Source organism: Salminus brasiliensis, chromosome 13, assembly GCF_030463535.1.
Source record: "Salminus brasiliensis chromosome 13, fSalBra1.hap2, whole genome shotgun sequence".
NCBI classification, from domain to species: domain Eukaryota; kingdom Metazoa; phylum Chordata; class Actinopteri; order Characiformes; family Bryconidae; genus Salminus; species Salminus brasiliensis.
In genome coordinates this window covers 2,970,117-2,978,755 of record NC_132890.1, presented here as the reverse complement: position 1 = coordinate 2,978,755, position 8,639 = coordinate 2,970,117, and the positions used below count along the sequence as shown (strand labels likewise).

General features: G+C 45.6%; 1 protein-coding gene across 4 annotated transcripts in view; it reads left to right on the top strand.

The window, feature by feature from the left end:
* The first annotated feature begins 1,378 nt into the window (after window positions 1–1,378).
* ppp6r2b (protein phosphatase 6, regulatory subunit 2b) overlaps window positions 1,379–8,639 on the top strand; it is a 32,437-nt gene continuing 25,176 nt past the window's right edge. For 3 of the 4 annotated variants that reach the window (XM_072694494.1, XM_072694490.1, XM_072694492.1), the window contains exons 1-8: window positions 1,379–1,511; window positions 5,123–5,258; window positions 6,223–6,472; window positions 6,763–6,949; window positions 7,424–7,561; window positions 7,736–7,801; window positions 7,905–8,017; window positions 8,133–8,246. In XM_072694494.1, the coding sequence (XP_072550595.1) occupies window positions 6,246–6,472; window positions 6,763–6,949; window positions 7,424–7,561; window positions 7,736–7,801; window positions 7,905–8,017; window positions 8,133–8,246 (845 nt within the window). In that variant the 5' untranslated portion in view covers window positions 1,379–1,511; window positions 5,123–5,258; window positions 6,223–6,245. The other variant, XM_072694491.1, reaches the window with a different exon arrangement.

Genomic DNA, 8,639 nt, shown 5'->3' with positions numbered 1-8,639 from the left:
ATATATATATATATACACACACACACACATATATATAACATAACAGTTTCATTTGAGTTTGATGGACAAAACTGGTCATACTGGTTAACTAGTTTGGTCAAGCTGGTCATACTGGTGGACCGGCACAAAGACAAGGACAACCGCAGTCACCATTATTATCACCTCCAGGTAGTGACCACACACACACACACACACACACACACACACACACACCAGTGACTGGTCAGAACTAACTCTCTCTTTACCTTCTCCCAGTAAATGGTCACCCAGCCCGACCTGCTGGAAGACTGCCCGCTGAGGTCCCCTCTACCTGCGTCAGACCAGCTGCCACCTACCAGTCCGACCAGCAGGCCCCGCCTCCACCACCACCCATAGCAGACCAGCTGCACACCCTCCTACCACTGCTACCTGTCTAATGACCATGTTAAACCTAAATGGACTCCATGATAACTATCTGCACTATTAATATCACCACTATTAACTATCTGCTGTATCTGGTTTGGTCATTTTTATCAATAATTAATAAATAGTTCTGATCAGAGGAGGACGGGTCGGGTCCCCCTTGTGAGTCTTGGTTCCTCCCAAGGTTTCTTCCTCCAGCTCTGAGGGAGGTTCTCCTTGCCACTGTCGCTGTTGGGGCTCACTGGGGGTCTTTGATCCTTCATGTCTTCTTATGTTATTTATTAATTATTAATTATGTAAAGCTGCTTTGTGAGGACAACAGTTGTAAAAAGCTCTACAAATAAATCTGACTTGACTACGGTGAGCACACACTGCGGCGGCGCCTGGGGAGCAGAGAGGGTTGAGGGCCTTGCTCAGGGGCCCAGCAGTGGCATCCATAACCCAGTGCTCTAGACAAGGGCTGAGCCTCGTCCCAGATGAACCACCTTCGTGACCATGGTGTCACCCCTTCCTGGTGGAGCAGTGTGTTTACTCCCAAAACCCTATCTCATCCAAAACCCTATCCTCATCCAAAATCCTATCTCATCCAAAACCCTATCTCATCCGGCATCTCTCCAGAGATCTTCCTCTGCTCCACAGCTCAATGCTGGGGGCCTTCACACCCCCCTCCAGCCCACGCCTGGCATTATTAGGCAGCATGGTGCCAATCTGCTCCGGAGGGTCCTATTCTATTGGCAGTACTTCTTCTCTACAGGGGCTAGACCACTGTGTGCATTTGCACATCTGTGTCAGCAATGGGTGCAGCTTATGATTAATAAGGGGTGTCCACAAATATTTGGACATATTTGGACATATTTTTCATACAGTATCCTTGCATGTGCATTACTTCCAGTGTCCACGTGACTGGTGCGTTTGGTGTGACCGAAATAAATAATCAATAAAATTACCAATAAATCAATCTCGAGCGCACCCCGGTGCTCGCGCTAAGCGCTCTGCGCGCTCCCGTTGCCAGGTCCGCCATTTTAACTCCAAAAGATGTCAAAATCTTTATTCTGGTTAGGACATCTGGACATCTGAGCCCATCTGAGCTGGACCAGAGGCGTTTTCAGGTGAGGGCGCTGGGTGGGGGGCTCTTGGTTCTCCTGCAGCGGGGCGCAGTTCACGGCGGTGACCGTCCGGCAGCAGCTATAGCTAATAGCTACTGTAGAGCTGGGGTAAGTCCTCCGTTAACCTGCTCGATTTAAGGTAAACAAGCCAGCTAAGAACCGTTTGTGTAAAGCGTTTGAGATACGAGGTGCTGCCGGTGGTTTTGATGTCCAGAAGGTCGCACGTAGTGAGCTTGTTTGTCCGTTTACGAGCAGTTAAGCAAAGGCGGCAAAATCCAGGTCCGGAATGTAGAAATCCACTCCGGGATTTTGCTCCAACTGCCTGGGCGGCTCTGCTGCAGCTCTGCTGCAGCAGAGCCGCCCAGGCAGTTGGAGCAAAATCCCGGAGTGGATTTCTACTTTCCGCAGTTAAGAAAGTCAACCCCACAGTTAAACCTGGGCTAACTTGCCATTTTAACACATTCGAGGGCATTTTAGGCCGCTAGGCTGTTAACTGCGCTTATTTGCTCCGTATTTGCTCCTTATGTGCTGAGCTGCTCTGGTCGTTTGAGCAGCAGCAGCATCGGAACGGAGTCAAGGAGGGAGGCCGCTGCTCCGTCCAGACCAGGGACCCGGTCAGGTGCTGCGGCAGTGCACTCTTGGCTAGTGGGACTGAGTAGTGGACATACTGGGGCTTCTGGGTTTTTGGTGAAATGGTAGCTAAGACTAGAGGTAACAACACCTAGACCCTAGATGCTGTGGTCAGGCATAAATGAAGGCATGGGTCAGTGTTGAGTAGCTGGGAGAGGTGGAAGGTTGGACGGCATTAATGTAACGTATAATTAGGCCTTTATTGTTATTTATACTTGTCCCCCAGATAACACACCCCTCAGGGCCTGTATGGGTCGCCCATGCTGGCTCAAGATATGGGTGCCCATCAGGGTCAGTGGTGGGACCAGGAGGGGTTAAACCTGGGCCTGATCTAGGTTGTACACTGCACATGGGGCCTAGATGGGACCCATGTGAGATGAAGGAGGGCTGTAATGAAGCCCAGCTATGTCCCAGTAACAGTACATGTCCAAACCCGTTTAGAACCCATGCCCACATGCGACCCTTCTAGCTAGCTTAGAAGGCTAAGGTCAGAGCACAGGGTCAGCCATGCTATCCTGCTAAAGAGTGCATAGCTAGGGGTATGTGCATGGTACCCTGTGATGGTACCCACCCGATGATTCCGGGTAAACACCAGACCCACTATGACCCTGAATTAGATTGGACAAAATATTATACAGATATTATATAAAATTATATACCCCAAAAATATTCTTAATTCTGCTGCACTAGATCATGATACTGTAAAATAAGCTCATATTGCCTACCTCTACCCATATCTGATATTTTTCTTGTTCTATTTTGGCCCTGGAGTAAATCAAATATGTAAATGACCTCTGTTCCGATTGGTTGCACAGGCAAAGCTAGGAAAACTCTTGGCACTAGTACTGTTTACTTCACCTTGAGTTCACATGTTCCTCTTGCCCCAGCCCCAGTAGTCTGCTGTGCAGCCCTGCCTGTCTTTAAGTTTCCAGCTACTCAAAGCAGGATCGATATGCACTCATAATAAAGACAGCTACTACCCCCCCCCCCCCAAAAAAAAAAAAAAAATTTAAAAAAATAAATAAAAAAAGCTGTCCTTTGGGTGGGTGGAGCTACTCAGATATGGGGTGGAGGTGTGCTAATGATGTTTATGGGGCTGTAATTTATCTTTAGAGCACCATTTCCACCCAATCTTCATCCATTATTATTAAACAAGCTGCAATTGTTGGTGTGTCTTTAAGACTGTATGTAAATGACCTCTGTTCTGATTAGCCGACATCACAAAAACTAGTGCTGCTTAGTTTCCATATATGGATATGTGTGCGCTTCAGTTCCAGTGGTACAGTTTGAAACCCACACAGCCCATTGGTCAGGAACCCATATAAACATTGAAATATTTTGACCAAATAATTTACTGAATATGAAAAATGTATCCATGTCACTGGGATGGTAAAACAGTTGCACAGATATCTTGTTGACCTGCTGTGACTTGGAAAATGTGGGCCTAAGTAGATGTGGTAATGGCTGACCTCATATCCTCTGCAGACGCTGATTAATTCTATTAAAAACCTAAGATGGCCCAGGATTGTGTACAGCCTGTATTTCTGATGCACGTCTCAAGTGCACATCTAAATGTGGGTCCTCTTGGCTTTAATGGACACCAGTTTTTACAATCACATTTTATTTATTTATTTATTTTATAGTTGCCTTTGGGCTGCATTAGCTTTTTATGTGAGTTTGGAATAAAATAAAGCTCAGTGGTGTTGGGTGAGGTAGGTTCAGTTTTTCCAAAGGGGGGCATTATTGAAATTCTGAATATGTTGTATACATACTATAATAAAGCCAGTGTGATGGTGATACTGCAGAAGGGTTTAACCTCGTTTAGTCTGAGGACACCAATTGCGTAGAGCAGGGCTGCTCAATCCTGGTCCTGGAGATCTACCACCCTGAAGAGTTCAGATCGAGAGTTAGATTCGGGGTGGAGCTAAACTCTGCAGGGTGGTAAATCTCCAGGACCAGGATTGAGCAGCCCTGGCGTAAAGAGATGGAGACAATGTTATACCTAGAGCTGGTGCTTACTAAACACTGATCAGCTGCAGGTTTCATTACTAACAGTGTAATTAGACTGAAGGGTTCATTAGATGTAGTTCAGCAGATGTTGAGTAGAAATCACTGTATTCAGTACGGGAGAGGATCTGGATAGTAGTTTATAAGATATATATCTGTCGCTACTGATGTTTTTAGTCTGTGATCACATATATTGTGATAAATATCGTGTATCGAGAAAAAAGTCTCTAAATATCGTGATCCAGTATTTTTACCATATCGCCCAGCTTTAGTTGTACCCCTTTTCCACAAGTGAACACAGCTCCCTGGGCTCTGAGACATGCTTTTAACAGCACCCTTTCTCACCTTGTCTAAACAGTCCTACTCAAAACATTAGATTTAAAAGTCTGTTGCATTTGTATTAATTACACTAGCTACATTTACTTCACCTTGAGTTCACGTCTTCCTCTCTCTTTGCGATAGTCTGCTTTAACTGCGGTACCTCCATGTTCTGCTGTCTGCAGTCTTAATGTTTTGCCAGCTGTGGTACAGTTTCAAAATCCTCAAAAAAAAAAAAAACTCAACATATACGCTGCACCCTAACAGTTTGTGGAGGTGGAGCTTCTCAGATAGGGGGCGATGTAAGTTTTCTCTTCGGGCAGCCAAAAGAAAACCGACAGGGTTGCTTTATGCCACAGTTTGTGGGTTGGTTGGCACTTCAGATACCCAGTTGTCTGAAGAGAGACGCTCAAAGGAGAGTTTTTGAGGATGTATTTACTTTAATATCACATTTATTGGTGCAGATACGCTAATAAGACCAATTAAGCTAGCTTGGCCAATTTGCTTAATTGGTGCTCAAAATGTGGTGCTGAAATTTACCCCCGTCCTGTGAGGGGGTCACCCGTCCTGTGAGGGCCTCCCATCACCACCTCTGGCCTTGCTGTAGACCTTTCAGCATCGATTTCTTCTAATCTCCATTTTTTGCCGTTCTCCTACAGGTGTGTATATTGTGATGTGACTTGGAACAACTCTGTGTACCAGGTGGTCAGTTTATCTGGCTCTACGCTGTAGGAGGCCGATGTGTGTAAGCTGGACGCTGCCCCTTATCAAAGGAACTACACTCTCTGACTGAAGGTAAGTTAGTTCATTGGTGGTCTGGATATTCAAGGATCAGGATCAGAATTAGATTTATAATAAGTATGTTGACCCACACAATTTGGTTCCGGATGTTGTCGTCTCTCTAGTACTCTAAAATAAACAAACACTGTACAGTCATTTACAGGAAATACACAACATACAGTACACACAGTAGACACAGTAAACCAGCCATGTGCAGACTATATTAAACCATACAAGGTCAATAATATACAGACATTGTACATATTTTTTATATTGGCCCTGAGGTAAATAAAATATGTAAATGACCTCTGTCCCAATTGGTTGCACAGGAAAACTCTTGGCACTAGTACTGTTTACTTCACCTTGAGTTCCTCTTCCACATGTTCCTCTTGCCCCAGCCCCAGTAGTCTGCTGTGCAGCCCTGCCTGTCTTTAAGTTTCCAGCTACTCAAAGCAGGATCGATATGCACTCATGATAAAGCCAGCCGCAAAGTACCCCCCCAAAAAACACAGCCTGCAACCTGACCGCTTGGAGCTGCAGTTTGGGTGGGTGGAGCTACTCAGATATGGGGTGGAGGTGTGCTAATGATGTTTATGGGGCTGTAATTTATCTTTAGAGCACCATTTCCACCCAATCTTCATCCATTATTATTAAACAAGCTGCAATTGTTGGTGTGTCTTTAAGACTGTATGTAAATGACCTCTGTTCTGATTAGCCGACATCACAAAAACCTGTGCTGCTTAGTTTCCATATATGGATATGTGTGCGCTTCAGTTCCAGTGGTACAGTTTGAAACCCACACAGCCCATTGGTCAGGAACCCATATAAACATTGAAATATTTTGACCCAATAATTTACTGAATATGAAAAATGTATCCATGTCATATATGTGATTATTTGGGATTATTTATATAATGTAAATCAGAGTCATCTACATAGAACCATTTCACTGGTGGAACCCCTGCTCTTCCTGCTCCAGGTCCCGGGGAGCAGGCATCAGTCATGTTTTGGAAGTTTGACCTGCACACAGCCTCTCAGGTGGAGAAGCTGTTGGAGAAGGAGGACGTGACGCTGACGGAGCTGCTGGATGAAGAGGACGTGCTGCAGGAGTGTAAGGCTCAGAACCAGCGACTCTTGCTCTTCCTCACGCAGGACAGCAGCCTGCTGGAGCTCATCAGCCTCATCACACATGAGCCCCCTAGTGACCGGGAGGAGAAACTGCGCTACAAGTAAGGAGGAGGACACCGGGGATGGAAGCGTTTATCTCTTAATTGAAAAAGTTAAGCTGGATATCATGAGAAGATTGTCCAATAGTGACGCCCATTGCCTAATTTTCTATTGGACAGGCTTGAATTTGGGCTTAAGGGACTTAGATCACTAAGGAAAGGCTGCTTTGTGAAATACCCCTTTCTATTTCTATTAAGGCTTGTAGGACAAAAAAAACGGGCACCATGGCTGTCTGTTGGAGTCCCTAATACAGAAGTGCAGCTTACTGTCTCTTGCTCTCTCATTATTCTAGGTATGCCAACACCGCGTGTGAGTTGTTGACGTGTGACGTGTCCATCATTAATGATAAAGTAGGAGGAGACGACTCTCTCCTGAACACACTGTACAGCTTCCTAGAGCATGACTCTCCTCTAAACCCTCTGCTCGCCTCCTTCTTCAGCAAGACCTTCGGGAGCCTCATCAGCCGCAAGGCAGAGCAGGTACGCTGCTGCTCATCCATTCTGGGTTCACTTCAAGAAATGCTTTTATTTAGATTTATTTATCAAAGGAAAATAAACACAACTTCTGTGCCACCCATGGAAAAAGAGGGTGACTCCCTCTAAAAATAATAACTGGTTGTGCCACCTTCATTCATGGAATTTATGGTTCTGTCAGTTATGGCAAGTCTCCAAGGCCCTAGAGCAGCAACACATGCCTACACCACTCTGTGTCGATAATGGGGGAACCTAAAGTAGCTGAGTGCATTCATTAGAAGGGGTGTCCACAAACTTTTGGACATATATAACACACACGGTATGTAGCAATGCTCTAGAATCTACTCCAGAAAGGCAGGATAAACTCTGTTTAATACCCTTGATTGAAGAAGAAACAATAGATGAGCAGGTGTCCCAATACTTTTGTCCATATAGTATACATTCCTTGCTCTCATAGGTTTATCATTCTGACTCTCACAGACAATCAGTTTCCTGAGGAAAAAGGAGGGATTCATTACCCTGGTGCTGAAACACATGGACACTTCAGCTATGATGGATCTACTGCTGCGGCTCATTAGCTGCGTGGAGCCCGCCCCCGTCAGGCAGGACGTCCTAACTGTGAGTCGGTACTGCTGGGTTTGCAAACGAGCAACATCTCAAGTATTTGTGCACATAGGGTCCACATTTATTTATGACAGGAGGGTCCAAAAGGCCAAAGTGGTTCTGTTTTGGGTTCCTTACTGTTACGCAGTGTGTTTGGTTCTGAGTTGAGCTGCTCCTGTTTATTTTCAGTGGCTGGACGAGCAGAAGCTTATTCAGAGACTGACGGAGTTGATTCACCCTCACGTTGACAGCGAGGTCAGTATAAACACCCTGTATTAGTGTGTGTTGTTGACACTCGCCAGCTGAACGCATCTCCTGTAGTGCGGCCTGTTCTGATACTATGTGTATTTGCTCACAGAGGCAGGCGAACGCCTCTCAGACGCTGTGTGACATCATCCGCATGAGCCGTGATCAGACCAGTCTACTGCAGGAGCCTTCAGAGCCGGACCCTCTGCTTGCTACACTGGAGCTGTAAGTGTGTGTGGGGGTATTTTTAAGGAATTTCAAGTAAATCAATCAATTAGTTGATCAATTAAAAGCATTTACAAATCGTGTGTGTATGTGTGTGTGTGTGTGTGTGTGTTAGCCAGCAGAGTGTGGAGGCACTTTTAAAGAACATGTTCGAGGGAGAGAAGAGTGAAGTCTGCATCGTCAACGGAACTCAAGTTTTACTCACGTTATTAGAGACACGGAAACCAGGGTAGGTAGCACATCCACTACATGGACAAAAGTATAGGGACACCTCCTCATTCAATATTTTATCCCTATCCTGCTTTTGTTGGAGCAGCTGTCTCTACTAGATTTTGGAGCAGCATTGCTGTAAGGATTTGATTGCATTCAGGAACAAGAGTGTTAGTGAGGTCAGGATGTTTGCTAATGATCTCCTCGCCAACTCATTCCAAAAGTACTGGATGGAGCACCACCACCATCATTCCAGAGAACACAGTTCTTCCACTGCTCCACAGCTAAATGCAGAGGGGGCTTTATACCCCTCTAGGCCACGCCTGGCATTAGGCAGCATGGTGCCGATTGGTTCATGTTCTCTTTGATCCTGAGAGTTAGAAGGGGTGTCCACAAACATTTGGACATATAG